We start from the raw sequence: 21,389 nt of genomic DNA, 5'->3' as shown, positions 1-21,389 counted from the left end.
TCAAAACATGTACTGCTATACGTTGCAATAATCAACAACTTTAGTTTTCTGAAATGCGTTCGCATTTATTAAAATAAATTAAATTATAACACATTTTTTTAATAATCTGGTTTGGGGTGAAGTTGATCAAGCACTACTAAAACCATTATGACCTAGTAGTCAAAAAACACTAGGTTATTTGTATGAATGTTGAATTTACTACGTAAAGAAGTCTAAGAAGTCAATATTTGAAACGCAAACAGCGTCATTTATGACTATCTCTCTCTTTCTTCCACAAAATACATTTTCATGATTATAATCGAAAACCTCGGATTTCTACCTAGCGGTAACATTACTTGAACGAAGAATATTGTTGACTACCGTTTCATAAAAAAATTTGGCACTTTTGACTGACACATCAAATGATCATCTTCACCTCAATGATCATCTTCCCCCCAGTTGACGGTATGTAAAAAAGAAATTCTCAAATGCTTGCAAGTTTTTTTTTTTAAATTCATTCAGAAATTTTGGCTGTATTTACTCAGTAAGTATAGAACTATAAACTAAACTGAAAATGTTTCTGTAATCGTCATCTCGCAAAACCATGATGTTGGATACCAGTACTCGCATAAGATTTCGATTTCTTATATATTTAAATCGTTTTAACGATTGATGTAAAGGTGAATAGATTTACATACTCCGAAGAACTTTCTATCATTGGACCAATCAGAAGTATTAATATGCAGTATTATGCGAGATAAATGGGAGACTTTTTGAAAACTGTCCATCATAATCCTCCGGCTTCCAAAGAGTATAGATCATTACTAGACCAACATTGAAAACCGCCCTTTTCAAATGTTGGTCTAGATTAGTTTTTTTGCCTTTTCGTACAACAAACTTGTACCGAAACCGACTACTCCAAAAAACAACTTTTGATAGTTTTTATTAACCCTAAAAATCAAGCATTCCGATTAGAATGCAGGTATATAAATCAACCCACATGTGCCATCATCAGCATGACAATTAATCTTTAGGGTAAGATTGAGCCATACTCATACTAGATTCGTTCAAAAAGGATATAAGCGTCCTTAGTTTTCTTGACCTTTGAAACAAACAATCCATTGTACAGGTATTAGAACTGTTAAGGGCTCCACATTCGGGTAAAAGCTAAGTGTGTACTCTAGCTCCTGCTTCTACCTACCATGCGAGCCCAATCTATTATCAACAGTGTCCTACACAAACGACATGCTAGAAACAACCACTATTTAATTTCTCTTTGTCGATGAAGGTTGCGTCAATCCAGTTCACCATACACAATGCAAATCGTTATTTCTGTTATGTTTAAAGGCAAGCACAGCTGCACTTGGAAGGTTTCTTTCGTGACATAACGTCAACATGACAAGGTAAACGATGATGAGTACCTACATACGATGGTCGACATTCAACATCGTTTATTTCTCTTTAAAATCAAATATATATTTCTTACGAGTGAATTCAAATTGGACGTAACTAGAATATGAAAATGTTTTGCATAATGAGTATACACCAGTGCTGTTGAAACCATTGTATACACAGTAAAAGTAAGGTAGTTGATTGACAAAAGTATTTAATCGTTTGATACTTTACGAATGTTCTTACTAGTCCACGAGACGAATGTGTATTATTCAGTTTAGTCCCACTCTTCATTTGTATGTTGCCCAACTTAGTGAATACAACAGATGTCGTTAGTGTTTGTACGACGATGCATTTGATAAGCGAATGTTCAATGTGTTATGCCTGTTTGTTTGTGATATATCCACCGGATCAACCAAGGTCTTTGCAATGTCCTCACCATCAGTATATACCCAATCCCGCTCAATAATCATATTTATTATCTAGAGTGGGTGTACCAGTCGTCACCATACTTAAGAACAACTACTTTTAAATAAATACATAAAAGGCATGTGGTTGGTATTGATATGTTAAACGGAAGGTTTCCTTTCTTGCTCCTTAGAACGAATCTCGGATACTTATTCAAAAGGACGTATGTGATTTTGTAAACAAAGATTCAAAGGTTGATTTGTCCAATCTGATGACACTCCCACGCAAACCAACCCCACCAACAGGTGGCCGAAGGCTTTCTCTACCTGTCTGTGGTTATGGTTTGCGTGGGAGTGCTATCAGATTGGACAACTTGATGTTTGGATCTTTGTTTGAAAAATCACATACGTCCTTTTGAATAAGTACCCGAGAAATGTAAAAAACGCAATCAAATTCGTAGTAGTGCCCAAAAATGTTTAATCCATAAATAGGAACGCATGTACCAGTTGTGGCACAATTCTTAATTTTGGTTCCTATTATGGCAAATCCCATTGTTTTTTATGGGATTGGCCATAATGGGACCAGTAGTGTGACAACTGGTGCAAAGGACCCCAAAAATAAGGCAAAATCAATTTTTACAATTATGTTTTGTTTGTTGTGGAGGAGACTAAAGGTGTAATCGTGTCATGTGAATATGGTTCACTGATCAGAATATATTTTGTGGTGATATGATGTGCAATTTAGTGTATAATGTACTATTGTGACAACTAGTGCTATAACCACGACTGGCACAATACTATAAATTATAAAAAAAATATTATTAAAATTATTACAATAGCATAAAATATACAACGCATAATAATTTATTGTAACATGTTTTAAATCCTACCAAAAATCTTGGGTCGGGGTAGTTCTGAAAATTGTTACAGATTGTTACGTGGGGGGGTCCCAAAAACAACGTTTTTCGCGTTACGTAATATTTGAACAGACCTTACCACCATTAGAATTTGCCTGAATCCATCTCCAGAATGCATCAAGAGTACTTACGAATATTACAAATGTAAATTGTATATATTACGTCATTTCAATGTTTATGGTAGGCAAGAATTCCATGTTGAAAAAAGTATCATACAGCATTACATATTATCATCCGTTTATAAGAAATTCTATACGTTCTTTTTGAGCACTATTCCTAGCAATATTAAGACGAACATAATAAACACCCATTTACCATGGGCCACTAACCCTCTTCGCTATAAGAAGGACAAACACAAGCATAACGGTTGCTCAGACAGAGAATTGGATAATGATAAATCCACCGAAATCGAGTCAGACACCATGGATGAATTAAAGTCGGCAGAAAAAAATAGTTCAAGGTAGGTCATGTGTAAGGGGAAATGTGATTTTTTCATAATTATTTAACATCAGCTAATTCTAAGTGCTTGCTACATTTGTCAACGTCATTTTTTTTAAATTGAAAAGAAACATTTGCAATAAAGAATGTAAATGAACTATACGATATATGTAAGTTCCCAAGATACAATAGTTTTAATGTTTTAGAATGCATTTCAAAATATAGGAAGGAAATCAAATCTTTTTGGGCAAAACTAATGCACTTCGCCAGCCTTGGGCTGCAAGCCTCTTTAATAAAGAAATAAAAAAATTTAAAAAAAAATGCACTTCGCCCTACGAAAGAAATTTGTTTTGTTGATCTCACATGTTTGCAGGAATGGAGAAATCTTTTAGGCACTAAACGTCTTAGTTTGAATAAACAATAATTTTGTTGTTCAAAATTGGTTCATGGAAAAGATAAGTTCATAAACATTCTGGAATCAGGGCTGGTAGCGATGAATGCCGTTTAAAATAGTGACTTTAGTGACCAACGATGACAAAAAAGTGACCAAATAGTGACTTTTCAATTGCAGGAAAAGTAACCAAATAGTGACTTTTGTATGTTGTTTTGAACCCGGTATAGAACTACAAGTTGCATTAGCATTGTTACGGTATAATTCGAAGATTGCAAACTAGTGTGTTATTTTTGAAATCCTTATGTAGAATGCTATCAGAAATCAAGAAAAGGCAAAAACAACAAAAGCATGATGATTACTGCTACTGGCCACGCCCATCTTCATCGTAAGAAGGGAGAGGATGAAAGCAGGAGGCCAGCGTCTGCGACACTCTCATGAGTATCACAAAATTATGTGGATGATTACAACAACATTTGTTGTTTAGTATGAGCTCGAAGTTACAGCTAAAGAATTATATAAATTTATCTTATAGATTCCTCACTCACAAAGTTTATAAATAATTGGTATGATCATTTTACCTGTTATTGAACTATGGTTTAATAACAAATTTAAATGAAGTTTTTACTAGAAGTACTAACTCTTCGTGAACTGGTGAACAATGGTAGTGAGAGGAACACACGGAAGTTCTTATTACTTAACAAATTCTCTTGCTTGAAATGGTCTTGTAGACAGAGCTAAATCCCGGGTTTTAAGAGTTTTACTGGTGATATTCTAGAAGCAAGACAAGGATGTGGCTAGGGCTCCGATGCATGGCCAAAACAGTATTACTGTTCTGTTTTCTCAAGGCAGGATTGATTTCCTATTGATAAGGGGCGCGCCTTCAATGGGATTGCACTCTGTGAAGGATCTAAATAGCGGGACCTTGTCATGGTGCTCTTGAGAAAACAAAACAACAACTGTATCAAAACCGATACTGCATTGCTTATCAATAGTAATGGAGTAATTCGACATGCACTGAGGATACGGGTAACGCTACAATAGATCTAATAACTGGTCGCAGTGGCACACCCGAACAGGAAAAAAAATGAAGTTTTTACCGTGACATTTAGTGACTTTAGTATTAAAGTTAATTAAAAATATGTGGCCAAAAAATCTCGAGTTGAAAAATCTTTCAAATCTAATTAGTTTTTTGGTTTTGTTTTAGATTTAAAAACTCCGACCAATTCATTCACCTCCACACTAGTTTTTTGGGTATCTTTTCTCAATTGTTAATAAATATAATCACTACCACAATTTTTTTTTCGACACTTATCTCGAAGGGTCGCAAGGCATATTGAACAATCATAAACGGATTTAACAATCATTTAACCTCGACGCCCTTATTGCTTCTGTACTCTTTACTTGAGGTTCGTATTTCGCATTATAACAAAATTCGTGAAAAAAAGATCATAGTTTACATGAATCGGAAATAACCTCACGATTTCCACAACATATTTGGAACTTTTTGGGTGCATATTTCCCTAATTTAATATATTGCTACCAGATCCACATTTGATTTGATTGATCATGGGTAAGATGACCGTGCACTTTGTAGTTCCGTGATTGACCAGACCAATCGTAATTGCACAGGGAACCAATGGATGGAGCATGGGACTCGTAACGAGTTCATGCGGAATTTTATTGAAATCTAGGGGTTTTCATGGCATAGGTTCGACTTGATTAACGGGTTGTTGCTAATGTGGTAGTAATGGAAAGGTGGTATATCTAAATTGGACGCCAGAAACAAGCTTTGTCGCTCAGACCGCCAGAACTAGTCAAGATGTAACGTAGAAGATAGAAATAGAAAGGGCATGGGATTGAACCCACGACCTTTTGAGTAAGAGGCAGAAGTGGTAGCCATACCATGACCACCAAGCCCGTTAACACATTTGATTTGGTTGATCATAATACCTAGGTACAAATGATTTCTATTTTGAACTTTTTCACAACAGCCAATGCAAAAACAGTGACTTCCGAAAAATAGTGACTTTAGTGACTTTTGGATGCAAATACTGACTTTTTAGTGATTAGACTCGAAATAGTGACTAAAAAGTGACTAGCTACCAGGCCTGTGGAATCCATTGAGCCGACTTCCATAAAACTTCTTTCTATTTTACTTTTTATAAATATAATAAATTTGTGCATAGATCCAAACTTTAGTTGTTAAGCGTTTGAAAGCCATAATAAGTCCCCGAATGAAATCTGCTTGTCAACAGGTAAGCAGCACTATCGTCAGAATATACTACACCTGACAAACATATCCAGCCGCACAGTTGAATCGCAAGAGGGATATAAATATTGCGAAGCGATGAATTTATGCCTACCGCAGGTTCAGCAACAATGCAGGAAAACATACATAAAGTTGCGTTATGACTGCATAACCGCACCGCAGCACCACGCGCGTGGTTCTGCACGTTGAATTCCGCTTCCACTATACCTACATCGTCCCGCTGAAACACAAACGGAACCAGAAGCAAAACGTTTTATTTTTATGTTTTCTTCATTAACATTAAACGTAGCCAACGACCGCCAAGTCACCGCACGGTATGAACCGACCGGTCTACAACAATAACATAGTTCGTACAGTAGACTGATCCACAAATTCCAAAGCTTCTATTTTTTATATGGATCTCTGAAGCAGGTCTTTTGATGATAGAAACAAATTGATCAGATAATGTAATCAATGTGAATGGATTAAATGCGAGTAAGATTTTAAGTCCAATAATGTTAGGGAAACTAGACCAAAAATCAAGAATAAAATCTACGTCGTTACAGCTTCACTCCGATTAAAAAATTATGCTGTACTATTCGGTATTCTCCATACACCAAAAACATTTAAATTCGTTGAAAGATATACAAAAAAATGTTTTTTTTAATAAGCTTGTAAGGCATTCAATTTTTATTTTTAGCTTCACAAAATAATATCTGGTGCCCAAAACTATTATGGGTGGTTACGACTGGTCCCATTTATTATATAATTAAAATAAGATTATAAAAAAATATGCTGGAAGGTGCCATGCCCACATTTTCAATGTGTAATCATGTAAAGCTGTGTCAGTCTAATATGCAGTGCGGGAAAGTCAACCATAGTCTAGAAGTTTTGTGGATAGTTCCTCTATAGTTGCTTCGACTTTAAGAAACCAGTTTTTCTTAAAATGCACGACCACATGTATGGGATTTGATCGATAGTCTGGGAAACACATAGATTCGCAAAATTTGAAATCGTAACTCGCGGGTAGCGTTCTATCTATGATTGCCTATTGGTCCCACATGAGTCAGGTTTTCAAGGTTTTTGAAACATTTGCATCTACGAGCCTTTTGAAAAGCATAGAAAAAATCTACATCAATTAATGAGAAGGTATTCTTATGTTGATCGTGTCAGATCCGATTAGCAGTGTTAAGAAAAACTCAAATTCTCGAAAAGCATGCACAAGTGAAAACAAAGGAGTCAATACCTGCTCCGGACTTATCGAACAGCGAAATGTGCGTGGATCGATTCGATGTTTAAATTTGTTGTAAAATTCGGAACGGAGAAAAAATTAATTCAAAGGTAACTGTATAGTAAATACCTACATATACTATAATAAAACACTCATAATCAGGGCCATATTTAAACCCTGCGGGTGCTGTATTATTAAACACATATCATGACAAACGTTAGGTAATGCGTAACGTTGGTACTTTGCGAACCTGGAGGAATAATATAAAAGATATTTTAGTTACTATAGATAAAGATTGTCGCTACTGTTCCCTTTGTTCTGCTGTCCGAAACATGTGTGGTACATACCTGTCAAATCGTATGGATTTTCCTTCTTTGACATTTAGCTCCCCTATCCTCGCCAGCAAAAGATGTTCCGGACAGCGACGACAGCGACAATCTTTATCTAGTAACTAAAATATCTCTTAATAACATGTACCCCATTACGCGATTCTTAACCTCTTACTCAGCACCTTCTATCTGTCTCCGCGTGGTGGCGGCCGGGATATCAAAGGGAAGATCGAATAAACAACCCAGCTAAGAACTATGGTCGTATGCTAACAGGGAACAGAAGGAAGAGCCGGGGATTTTTCCGAAGTTTTTGCAAGACTTCTTAAATTTCTCCAGAAAATCTATTTAAATTTACTGAAGTAATAGTTTGCATTGCGGCATAAAACGGCCCTGGATTTCCTCAGGAAATTTTCCTGTGTGAGCAGAAAAAAAAAAGTTTCTGTAAGACTTTTGTTATTTGCACTTAAAATTCTTCAGATATTCCACGTGTGTATTATGTGTATTCTTTGGACTATCCACAGGAACTTCTTTGAAATTGCATAAGAAATTCTTCATAATTACATGGGAAATTATTGTGAATTGCAACGGATAATTCTTTTTCATTTCCTAGGGAAGTTTTTGGATCTCCAAGAAATAATCTTTGGAATCTCCGCAGGACTGTTTTCGGAATTTCTGTGAGAAACTCTTCGCAATTTTTACAGGAAAATTTTCAAGGATAGGCGGCGGTAGATGTCTACGAAAATCTACTTGGAGGGAGGGGGTTTAGAAATGTTAAATTTGTGTCTACGTGTTTATGGACAGCCCCTATACTGCCGTGAATCGCATATCAGTCCCATCTTTGCTGGGTTTCCTATTCATATGGGACAAATATGCGATTCACGGCAGTATAGAAGCGGCTACCCAAGTAGAAGAAAATAGCAAAAGAATAACAAAATTTACCATTAATACATGCATAACAGAATAGCAAAATCTGATGTTATTTTGTTTGATATAGTTGCTAAAATAATAAAAATAATTGCAGACATTGCGAACAGCTAAAAAATAACTCATTTTGCCATTATAAGCAAGCCAATTAATAGCAAAATATTTGCAAAAACTGGAAATATCAAAAAAGTTATTATTAATATGTTGAAAATGCAAATGATAAATGTATAACAAACTTTTTTTTGGTCGGTGTTTCTTAACTGCTACTGTGCCGTGATCTGCGGTGGTACTCTGTTGCACAGAATCCACACAGAATCTATTTTTAGACATTCGTTATTGTTATCATTGCCGGGTCCATCTCATCGTGAGTAGAGGTGTGCGCCGCCACGCCAAGCCGCCGCCGCCGACATTTTTGCATCGGCGCGCCGCCTTTCAAAATTTGTCACGCCGCTGATCTATATTTTTCCACGCCGATTCAAATTTAAAGAAGTCCGCAGAATTTTCCGTGGAAATTTCGAAGATTCATTCGAATTCCCGTAGAATTTCCCGAATGATCCCAATATCATCACGTTGGGACTCCAGAGAATTTTTCGTAAAAATACCAATGATTTTCTTGAAAATTATCGTTGAAATCCAGCGAGTCTCCCGCAGATATTTCGAAAAATGTACAGTGTAAATTTGGCAAAATATTTTGTTGAGCATTCTGGAGTACTAAACAGGAATTTTACAAACAATTTCCTGTACAAAATTTGGAACAATTTCTCATGAAAATTGTGAAAAGTTTCTCATGTTAATTTACAAACAATTTTCCTTGGGATTTTCCTTTGCTGTCAAAAATTGTATCTCGTTTTATTGTCTCAGTCGATTCTTTGGCTTATTTAAGGTCAACTTTCCCAAAGAACCCATATTTTTTGAAGCCTCTAACCATTTTTAAAATCAAAAACCCAACTTAATTCACCGAGTGGTGACACTGCCCTTCTCGCATTCAGCCAAGACACCAACCTTATATGGCATTTAAAAAATACTAGGAGGCGTCAAAAAATATGAGTTCTTCAGGAAAGTTGACCTTAAATAAGCCAAAGAATCGACTGAGCAAATACATTTTTTGACGGGAAAGATCAAATGGAAAATGATTTCCAATAATGAATATTTTGGAAAAAACTTGAAGAATTTTCCGGAAAAGATGCTCGCGTTGTTTTCTTAAAAATATCCCAAAAAAATGTAAAAAAAATCTTCAAGAACATTATATTAAAAAATCACCACGTCGATTTACGCCGCCGTCACCGCCGGTTAAAAGGACTGTCGGCGTGACGCCAAACAGCCAAAAGACAAACGCCGCCGCCGTCAATTTTCGGACCGGCGCACAGCTCTAACAGTGAGTCCATTGTGTCCATTTATCCATATCGTGAATCAAGTTGCTTGTTGCATTGTTTGGATGCCATTTATCCGAGTACGTTGGAGGAGTGCCTCCGAGAAGATCAATTTGGCAGTCGTCATCGGACAGCCTTGTCGGTAAGACGCGTACCCCAAAACGCCACCGTTTGGGCCGTACCTTCGGCAATTGACAAGGGTTTGATGGAGGGGCTGGTAATCGAATCCATGGCCATTTGCTTATTAGGCGATCGTGTCCTCAGTTCCAATACTCACGCTTCCACGGATCTTCCGATGTCAATTGATCGCCAGCTAAGGGTTGCGTACTTAGCTGGTAGTGCAGCCTGGGCACTGTTGTCCTTCTGACATCAGCTAGAGTGAGAGGGTGCGTCCTGTGGGGTCTGCCTAGGATGTGGTGGGGTTCGACAGTGGGCTCTATTGAACTCCTATGAAAAGCTGCATGTGTCCCCAAGCAGGCCCTATCAAAGCGACCGTGTGCCGCTCAAAGCGCACTAGCCTAGTCCTGGTGTTGGGTGGGACTTTATACAAATTTGACCCGACTGACCGAGCGTCTGTTCACCAAGGAGGTGCGGCTCCAACAGCGTCTGTTCTGGCATCCAGCGGCTGAGTATGAAATGCTATTCCCCGGAAGCTATACCTAAGATGGCTGCCCCATCCCGGTGGATAGGGAACCTTGGGCCAACAACCTACTGTTCCCGAAACATCAATTTGTTCGAGAATCCGATAATGAAAGAATATGGACTGATTTTACGGCGACGACGCTTAGCGCGAAACAACGGACACGAATAGGAACATGGAACGTTTTAACCCTAGCCCAGCAGGGTAAATTGGCACAACTTGCCAATGAGGCACGCCGCATGAAGCTTGAGATCCTGGGACTGAGTGAAGTCCGTTGGCCAAACTTTGGAGAACACAGAACGCCGTCGGGACAAGTTCTGCTATACTCTGGTTTACGTGGTGAACACGCTCCCCGGCATCGCGGAGTTGGCTTCCTACTAAGCGCTCAGGCACACAAAAATAATCGTTGCCAGATTTAGAACACGGGTCCGAAACCTTACTATAATCCAATGTTATGCGCCAACCGATGCTGCCGATCTGCAAGACAAAGAGAACTTCTACAGTCAACTCAATGCAATACGAATTCCGAAGGGTGATATCAAGATCTGTTTGGGTGACTTCAATGCGAAGATCGGATCCGACAACTCGAACCATGAGCGCATTATGGGACGCCATGGTCTCGGAGAAATGAGCGAAAACGGAGAGCTGTTCGCAGAATTTTGTGGTAATAACGACATGGTGATCGGGGGATCGCTCTTCCCTCATCGACCGGTTCACAAGGTCACGTGGGTCTCCCGTGACGGCTTTACAGAAAATCAAATCGACCACATCTGCATCAGCCGAAAATGGAAACGGAGCCTTCTTGATGTACGGAATAAACGTAGTGCCGATATCGCGTCTGATAATCACCTCCTCATCGGCGAAATACGCCTGCGCATTGCGCGGATTCGTCGGCAGGAGGAAAGAGTTGGACGACGATTCAACACACGCCGACTGGAAGATGCCACGGTGAAACGGTCCTTCGTTGAAGAACTGGAGACGCGTGCTGCAGATATTCCGGAAGGTGGCAGCGTGGAAGACCAATGGACCGCCATCAAGAATGCCTTCATCACCACCAGCGAGAATAATCTGGGCGAACTACGCACCCAGAGAAAACAATGGATCACCGATGAGACCTGGAGAAAGATTGAGGATCGAAGAGAAACCAAAGCCGCGATAGAGCGATCGAAAACCAGAGCAGGGCTGGTAGCGATCAATGCTGCTCAAAATAGTGACTTTAGTGACCAACACTGGTGAAAAAAGGGACCAAATAGTGACTTTCATCTGCAGAAAAAGTGACCAAATAGTGACTTTTATTTTCATTTTCAGTGACAGAAATTGACTTTTATTAAAGGTTAATAAGGCTGAAACAAATAATTTTCAAAAATTATGTCTCCCTCTAATATCTTTTGGTCAAAAATTGCGATTGACCGTGAACCAAACCGCGGGCTGTTATGGCAGCCTCTAACCATGGAGCACCTAAATGACTTTAAATTGGCGGATGATGTTGCACTCCTCGCGCAACGGCGCTCTGATATGAAGAGTAAGCTCAACGACCTTGCCGAGCGCTCCTCTTCGGCAGGTTTAGTCATCAACGTCAACAAAACCAAATCGTTGGATGTAAACACGGTGACTCCTTCCAGTTTCACAGTAGCCGGGCAACCAGTGGAGAATATTGAAAGCTTCCAATATCTTGGTAGCCAAATGGCGTCAGACGGCGGTACCAAGATCGACATAGGCGCACGGATCAAGAAAGCAAGGGCTGCTTTTGCGAGTTTAAGAAATATCTGGAAAAACAGGCAGCTAAGTGAACGCACCAAAATACGAATTTTCAACTCTAACGTGAAATCTGTTAACAGCACAGATAGCTCGCTAGCGAAACATGGTGTGTATCAGTGGAGAACACTCAACGGCTGCAGGTGTTCATTAACAGATGCCAAACTTTGGAGAACACAGAACGCCGTCGGGACAAGTTCTGCTATACTCTGGTTTACGAGGTGAACACGCTCCCCGGCATCGCGGAGTTGGCTTCCTACTAAGCACTCTGGCACACAAGGATAATCGTTGCCAGATTTAGAACACGGGTCCGAAACCTTACTATAATCCAATGTTATGCGCCAACCGATACTGCCGATCTGCAAGACAAAGAGAACTTCTACAGTCAACTCAATGCCGTCGTAGATAGAATTCCGAAGGGTGATATCAAGATCTGTTTGGGTGACTTCAATGCGAAGATCGGATCCGACAACTCGAACCATGAGCGCATTATGGGACGCCACACGCTTAAAATCAATAACACAGAGATATGTTTGCTTCACACAAAACAGACCTAATGCAGAACATCCCCTAGATGAGCGACAGTTACACAACCACAAAAATAGCTTGTGTGGTTTTATTGAAGCTTGGAATTCAATATTTTCAACAGTATTTGGTTCCTCATGAAACAAGGAATCTGTACAAACGTTTACATGTTGAAAAGAACCGTTATCACGACCGTACGAGGCATTTTTGTGCCTGTGTAACTGTCGCTCACCTAGGGGATGTTCTGCATTAGGTCCGTTTTGTGTGAAGCAAACACATCTCTGTGTTATTGATTTTAAGCGTGCATGGTCTCGGAGAAATGAGCGAAAACGGAGAGCTGTTCGCAGAATTTTGTGGTAATAACGACATGGTGATCGGGGGATCGCTCTTCCCTCATCGACCGGTTCACAAGGTCACGTGGGTCTCCCGTGACGGCTTTACAGAAAATCAAATCGACCACATCTGCATCAGCCGAAAATGGAAACGGAGCCTTCTTGATGTACGGAATAAACGTAGTGCCGATATCGCGTCTGATCATCACCTCCTCATCGGCGAAATACGCCTGCGCATTGCGCGGATTCGTCGGCAGGAGGAAAGAGTTGGACGACGATTCAACACACGCCGACTGGAAGATGCCACGGTGAAACGGTCCTTCGTTGAAGAACTGGAGACGCGTGCTGCAGATATTCCGGAAGGTGGCAGCGTGGAAGACCAATGGACCGCCATCAAGAATGCCTTCATCACCACCAGCGAGAATAATCTGGGCGAACTACGCACCCAGAGAAAACAATGGATCACCGATGAGACCTGGAGAAAGATAGAGGAGCGAAGAGAAACCAAAGCCGCGATAGAGCGATCGAAAACCAGAGCAGGGCTGGTAGTGATCAATGCTGCTCAAAATAGTGACTTTAGTGACCAACACTGGTGAAAAAGGGACCAAATAGTGACTTTTATCTACAGAAAAAGTTACCAAATAGTGACTTTTATTTTCATTTTCAGTGAAGGAAATTGACTTTTATTTAAGGTTAATAAGGCTGAAACAAATAATTTTCAAAAATTATGTCTCCCTCTAATATCTTTTTGGTCAAAAATTGCGATTGACCGTGAGCCAAACCGCGGGCTGTTGTGGCAGCCTCTAACCATGGAGCACCTAAATGACTTTGAATTGGCGGATGATGTTGCACTCCTCGCGCAACGGCGCTCTGATATGAAGAGTAAGCTCAACGACCTTGCCGAGCGCTCCTCTTCGGCAGGTTTAGTCATCAACGTCAACAAAACCAAATCGTTGGATGTAAACACGGTGACTCCTTTCAGTTTCACAGTAGCCGGGCAACAAGTGGAGAATGTTGAAAGCTTCCAATATCTTGGTAGCCAAATGGCGTCAGACGGCAGTACCAAGATCGACATAGGCGCACGGATCAAGAAAGCAAGGGCTGCCTTTGCGAGTTTAAGAAATATCTGGAAAAACAGGCAGATAAGTGAACGCACCAAAATACGAATTTTCAACTCTAACGTGAAATCTGTTAACAGCACAGATAGCTCGCTAGCGAAACATGGTGTGTATCAGTGGAGAACACTCAACGGCTGCAGATGTTCATTAACAGATGCCTGTGGTATATAATTCGGGCCTGGTGGCCTCACAACTGGATCTCAAACAACGAGCTCCATCGTCGTTGTCACCAGAGGCCGATAGCAACAGAAATTCGGGATCGGAAGTGGGGCTGGGTCGGCCACACTCTACGTAGGAACGGAAACGAGATCTGTAAACAAGCATTAGCGGGACATCGCAGCAGAGGCAGACGCAGAGGCTCATGACGGCGAAGCCTCAATAAAGAAATAAAAGAAGTCGACCTAAATCTAACCTGGCAACAGGTTAAAGCGATAGCCGGGCAACGCTCAGGATGGAGATCTTTCAAGTCGGCCCTTTGCACCACCGGAGGTGTACAGGATCCATAAGTAAAGTAAATTTAATAAAAAACGGTTAGCAGTACGGGGTTGGACTTTCCTTCTACTGCATAATAAACGCAATTTTTCGATTTCGTATTTTATTTTGTGATATCACACTTGATACACAATATAAGAAAAGTCCAACCCCGTACTGCTTTCCGTTTTTAGTTAAAATGCTTCTGGAATTTTTTAAAAGAGTTTTAAAAAAATTCCCGTATGTTTCCTCGCGCAACTTATTTCAAATATCATCCTTCGACTTCTTCTTCTTCAATCAACCATAATCAATCAAGAAAGGCAAAAATAGAGCAAACGAATTCAACGGCTATAGACCCGGCCCGGCAACGAATGAAGAAAAACGATTAGAAAGTCGGATCTTGGAACGTCGTTGGGCCGGGCACGTAGCCAGAATGTCGGACAGTAACCCGGTGAAAATGGTTCTCGACAACGATCCGACGGGCACAAGAAGGCGAGGTGCGCAGCGGGCAAGGTGGATCGATCAGGTGGAAGATGACTTGCGGACCCTCCGTAGACTGCGTGGTTGGCGACGTGTAGCCATGGACCGAGCCGAATGGAGAAGACTCTTATATACCGCACAGGCCACTTCGGCCTTAGTCTGATTAAATAATAATAATCTTGGAACGTCAGAATTTTGAATGAACCCACCCGTGTTGGGCTCCTGGCTCGTGGGATAAGCAGAAGGTTGGTGTGAGCGTGGCAGCAATCCACGAAATACAAAACCGGAGAATTCTAAAACGTGAATTCCGAGCAGTGGATCCCATTACAATAGCATTAGCATTATCATTGAGCATTTCGCACAAATTCGTAGGTGGTACAAGCCAAGACTATTGTATGAGTTTAGCATCACTTTCATCTGTGTTGTGTAACAGATATTGATTTGGGATTTATCACTATCTCTTAGATGAAAGCAATAGTCTAATAGTCGAGATCTGTCCTGGCCACGTCCTTGCGAATGCTGAGGCGAAGGACGGTTTATTGGACACCTACTTAAGAAATATGCAGAGAACTCTACGACCTCTCATAGGTCCCACGGGAGGTTTAGGGATTGTGTGGGAGGTTATAACAGTAGGAATCGTTTTGGTAGAAAGTGAAACACAAAAAAACTAAGATAGAAATACAAAGGGACGTGCCTGGAATTGAACCCACGACCTCCTGCTTATAAGGCAAAAGCGGTAGCCACTATACTGCCCATAAATTCATAACATTCCCATATAGATAGGAAATCAAGCAAACATGGGACTGTTATGAATTTATGGGCAATATACCACCGAGTTCGGATCCCATTACTATACACCTTCATTAAAGTACCACTATACCGGAGATTACAGAGTAGAATGTGGAGTTGGGTTTATGATGATCAGGTTATTCGACGCGAATTATCCGGTGGTAGTTGATAAGCGACCGCATTTGTGTGTTGAGAATGAAGGGCAAATTCTTCAACTACTAGCCTGATCAGCATTTATGCCCCAAATAACGATAAGCCTGATGACGTCAAGGATGCGTTCTAAGGGAATCTTGATAAGGTCTACAGAGAGTGCCCAACACACGATGTAAAGATTGCCATCGGGTATGCAAACGCTCAGATCGGGAGGGAAACCTTTTTTCGCTCTGTCATTAGTACGTAAAGCCTTGTGGTATAGGGTGCAACTATCCAGCGTCATGAATACACAAAACAACAGAACAATGCGTATACGGACGTTTTGGAATGCGCTTCCAATAGAAGCCAAGCAAGAAAGTCGGACATACGCATTCAAAAACGCGTGAAATAAATATTTTGAATCAATAAATTTAGAATATTTTTACTTGACCCTCTGGCTTTTTTTCTTCTCTTTTAATAGCGATGAACTCTTTTTATAAGAAAAATCACTTTAATAAAGCTTTTCTTTTAAAGTTGGGCATTATCCACGGATTTCGTTTCATTCGTCGGGCTGTCTCGGTTGGCCCCAAAACTATACGAGTCTCCCATCCTCCTCCTATCAACAGTTCGATTGTTGTGTGATCCTATGACGCCGATACGTAAACTTAGCGTACGAGAAAAGCATCCCAATCCAAAAGATCATTTACTTACACCATACAATGTATCATTGGATTTTTTAAATCGCAGGCCATGTTCTCCGGACTGTGACCATTCGATTCAAGAGAATAAAAAACAGTAATTTACAGACGTCGTAAACCTTCTCCTGTATACTGTCTTCGTTACAAATTTCGAAGTAGGTACGTATATTACTAAGCGGGGACAGTTGTTACTCACCTGAATTATAATAATCCTCAAACTCGTCGTTATCGGACGAGTAATCCATGTCCGATTCCTGGTCTGCCATATTTCCTGGGTCGTCTAACTTTGGGTCCTGGTTGTTTCCGGCCAACAGTATCAAAGCATAAAACAGAACCGCTGTCTGGGATTCTCCGCAAATGATCGATTTTGTGTATTGCCCGTATTTCAGTGGGCACTTTCTCTTTCTTAAAGATTACTTCACCACTCAGCACTTATTTACTGCCCTTTTTGTTTACGCTAAACTTGACAGGTATCAAATTTGTCACAGCAGCTTCTTGAAGCACTGGATATATTTTTATTTCACCTTGAATTTTACTTATCACTTTTCCTTTCCGCTCATTTGCCTCTCGCATCAGATTAGTTGCAGCTGTTTTTTGCTGGTCCACAGGATTTTATTCTTTGATCAGATGAATTTATTAGAATAACTGCTTACAGGCTAGAAATTACGCGTTTTTTTCAATCCGCAGGAGTGAAGGGATTGGGATGGATGTTTGAACGACATCCCCAAAAATCAGGAAACTCCAGGAAGCATTTTTAGGAACACACAAAATTTTCGCACCTTCCTACACACATTAAACTAACAAAAACTTATCCGACACGAGAAAATCGCCAAAAGCAATTATGCGAAGATCGAAATACTTATTTCAAGTGCAACTAGTTTATAGTAAAATTTACTAATTTCGAGACACACGATCCATCAAGAAGGCAAAATAGTATCGTACAAACGTCAGTCAAGGCTGGGGGCTACACTCAAACTGAAAAGATGAAAGACTGATGCATGCACCAACACACGCAGGAATACAACAATCTCATGGTTTGCTCACGAACATTAAGGAATTTCGCGACGCAAACAAAGCAACATCGTCGGCCAATGAAACATGCATTGAGATTCTCACGTCCGAATGTGTGAGTGGCGATAAAAGGAAAACAAACACTCCTAGATGAAGCTACTCAGCAAAATTTGGGTAAAAATGAGTATATTTCCATATATTTTTTGACTCCTTCGCAACCATTGTGATGACTCGATCAATTTTGAGGTTATGAGCAGAAGGAAAACAAACATGTATTTACCGTATTTACACAAGCCGATTTGCACAAAAGTGTGCGAGCGTTAAACGTCACTCATCTCTATAAGTTGCGAAAGCCACTAAACGCAAGCGTATTAGTGGATAGAAAAAAATGTAAACAAAAAGTGGCGATAATATTTGCAAAGCTTTTGAAGTAGGACTACGTCTTTGTTTTCAGTACACGCAACAAATTTTTGCGGTCGAAACTACCATTCCAAGGGTTATTTTAAAGAGCCCCGCACATAGGATACGTTTGCGTTGCGTTTGACAGTTTTCTCATGGGAAATGTGTCAAACGCAACGCAAACGTATGCTATTTGCGGGGCTCTTCCCCGGATAAAAATGTACTATTGGTTCAATAGTGTACACAATTGAATTACCATAAAATGTACGGTATACAATAGGATACATTGTTTCTTGATGGTTGCACAGATTGTATCAACACTGAGGATACAATACATCAACATATTTCTCTAATGTAACTATACTTGCAATTGTTTTTGGAACGTTTTCGTACATAAGTTTCATACATTGATAATTTTTGAAACGTTTCTTTACATTGGATATAAACTATATAACAATATTTGCCTCATAGCGCCAATTATGCATTTTTTTCCCTTTAAATTGCATTGTTGAACAGTAAAGCTGTCACAACTGAGTAATTTAAAATCGTATTGTTTTACTATACAAATACAATCCATTGTATTTTGAACAGTTTTGTTCGGATATTTCAACAATATATTGACCATACACTCTATTTTGTGACGAAAAAAATGTATGGAAAAATCTCAGATTTTGTATAGTTACGATACTTAACAACCCGTACATTCTATTGCGAAAATTTATTTACATTTGAGTAAATAGTTCATAACAATGCATTCTAATGTATTACTATGGTTTCATTTACAATATAATCTATTTCCAATTTAATGTTATTAATAGTAGTGTTACAATAAATTGTATTGTAATTCTACTGTATTTTTTATTCGGCTCAGAATCCAGCATTTCAGGCGCATTAATGGCTGCCGTTTTTTGACACTTTTCTACGCAACCAAGTACAGTAGACGTTCGATAACTACAAGCCGTTTAACTGCAATGCTTTTTAACTGCAATTCAATAGTTGCAACTGTTTTGCAGTTATGCGGTCCGATAACTTCAAACTGATGTCAGACTCAATGACAGCTGCATTGCGCTGCACATTTAGATGCATTTTTATTGCATCTGACGTCGTTTGACAACCGTTTGACGTCTAGAATGCATTGCAGTTATCGAACGGCATTCGTTAACTGAAACGTAAACATTTTGCAGTTATCGAACGGCTACTGTATCAAAAAACGCAAAAAAATGTTGCAGTCAAAACTACCATTCCGAGGGTTATTTTAAGAATATGCACCGACAATTTTCAGTAGATAACAAACCCGTTTGATTTTACCATGCGCGCAGTAAAAATCAACTGTGGCCCATGCGGAATGTTGTCACATATGCTGAGACGAGACCGGCAAAGACAGCTTCTTTTTCCTTGTTTTGACACTTGTTTTTCTTTTTATCACAGTTGATTATCGAGTTTCAACTGGTTCCTTGACTGTTTCACCTAAGCCCCGGGTGGACTTTTCTGAGCACAATAAAAGTGTATCCAATTCACGAATTAGTAAATTCATTTTCATAAGGATTTTTATACCGGGAACAAAACACAAGTTTCTAACTGATTATTAATAAGCTAAACGGATGATTTGGAATACTCGTTTAAGTGGAAAAGTTTTCGTAAAACAAAATTCATGCGGATGATTTTATTTGGGATACCAATACTTTCACACGAAAAGCTGCTGGCTGCACCTGACAGTTCGTGACAGCAGTTGACTGGCAGCAGCTGAAGTTACATTTTTTCCTCTTTGCAAGTCCCGTCCCAGGCTGAGACGAGACCGGCAAAGACAGCTTCTTTTTCCTTGTTTTGACACTTGTTCTTCTTTTTATCACAGTTGACCATCGAGTTTCAACTGTTTCCTTGACTGACTGTTTCACCTAAGCCCCGGGAGGACTCTTCAGAGCACAATAAAAGCGTATCCAATTCGCGAATTAGTAAATTCATTTTCATAAGGATTTTTATACCGGGAACAAAACACAAGTTTCTAACTGATTATTAGTAAGCTAAACGGATGATTTGGAATACTCGTTTAAGTGGAAAAGTTTTCGTAAAACAAAATTCATGCGGATGATTTTATTTGGGATACCAATACTTTCACACGAAAAGCTGCTGGGTGCACCTGACAGTTCGTGACAGCAGTTGACTGGCAGCAGCTGAAGTTACATTTTTTCCTCTTTGCAAGTCCCGTCCCAGGGCCAACGTATATCAATTCTGTTCTGCGAGATTTTTTTTCTCACAGTGATCTTTTTCTCACAGTCCATACAATCAAAGAAATGTGACAGTTGTGTCCGATACAAGCTTTTCTTTCACGCATATTGAGATTCTCACGTCCGAATGTGTGAGTGGCGATAAAAGGAAAACAAACACTCCTAGATGAAGCTACTCAGCAAAATTTGGGTAAAAATGAGTATATTTCCATATATTTTTTGACTCCTTCGCAACCATTGTGATGACTCGATCAATTTTGAGGTTATGAGCAGAAGGAAAACAAACATGTATTTACCGTATTTACACAAGCCGATTTGCACAAAATTGTGCGAGCGTTAAACGTCACTCATCTCTATTTCCAACACGATTGTTTTTGTTTATGAAGTACGTTCGAAGAGCGACGGCGAACTGTTTTGAATCTGCAAGTACAAAAATTGCTTTGGAAGTTAATATCTTTTGGACCTGGAATCATCGGCAGTGCGGCATAAAATGGACAGGAACTCGGAGCTGGGAGCTGCATGGGATTCGGAGATAATCTGTTATGTTGCTGATTTATCTACAAGCCACAGGTAAAACCTTGTATTTCACTTCAAATTTTCAGTTTTGTGCATCTCAAAAACGCAACAGCTAGCTGTGAAAATAAACAGTTTCGTTTTCGCAGGTTCGGATGTCTACAGTAACACAAAACAATCAACTCTTTCGGATATAAAAAAGTAATGGCTAGAGACATGCAGGGTGGAGTGAAAGTCGCTCTTCAACAAAATGCTACACCAGAATCTCACAAGCCCAGGAGGAGGCCATTGAAGAGGTCACAAACGACAAATATTCAAGGAATAGTGAAAAGTTATTCTCGATGTACTTGAAAACCGGAATAGTCTGTTAGAGAAGAGAAGAATATTCATATAATTCGTATGGCATACCTGACTTCAAAAGTAGAGCACTGTTTAAATTGGCGAAGGACTACACAGCTATACTTTTAAAATTAGTTTTTTCATAAGGATTCTATGACAAATTACCAACTTCGCGAAATGACTATTCCGGTTTTCAACTATTAATATAAATATAATGGAATTCGGAATACATAGTTATATTGTTATAACAATAAAAAGCGAATAGACATGTCGACAATATATGTAACTAAATAAAAGCTCGTAAATGTTTACGATGTTTCATGAACCAGGTTT

At 39.6% G+C, this 21,389-nt stretch overlaps 1 protein-coding gene and 1 long non-coding RNA gene across 2 annotated transcripts in view; one reads left to right on the top strand and one right to left on the bottom strand.

Annotated features, from left to right (window-relative positions):
- LOC134210864 (potential E3 ubiquitin-protein ligase ariadne-2-like) overlaps positions 1–17,543 on the bottom strand; it is a 37,354-nt gene extending 19,811 nt beyond the window's left edge. The window contains exon 1 of the mRNA XM_062687239.1: positions 16,766–17,543. Coding sequence (XP_062543223.1) covers positions 16,766–16,835 — 70 coding nt within the window. The 5' untranslated portion in view covers positions 16,836–17,543. The remainder of the gene's footprint in view (positions 1–16,765) is intronic.
- Positions 17,544–20,408: 2,865 nt separating this feature from the next.
- Positions 20,409–21,381, top strand: LOC134215133 (uncharacterized). The gene is made up of 2 exons (XR_009980039.1): positions 20,409–20,774; positions 20,867–21,381. It is a non-coding gene; the product is annotated as an uncharacterized LOC134215133 (long non-coding RNA).
- The last annotated feature ends 8 nt before the right edge of the window (positions 21,382–21,389 follow it).

The sequence above is a fragment of the Armigeres subalbatus genome, chromosome 2, assembly GCF_024139115.2.
Source record: "Armigeres subalbatus isolate Guangzhou_Male chromosome 2, GZ_Asu_2, whole genome shotgun sequence".
Lineage (NCBI taxonomy): Eukaryota > Metazoa > Arthropoda > Insecta > Diptera > Culicidae > Armigeres > Armigeres subalbatus.
The sequence above is the reverse complement of the archived record's forward strand: the minus strand, read 5'-3'. Positions and strand labels throughout refer to the sequence as shown.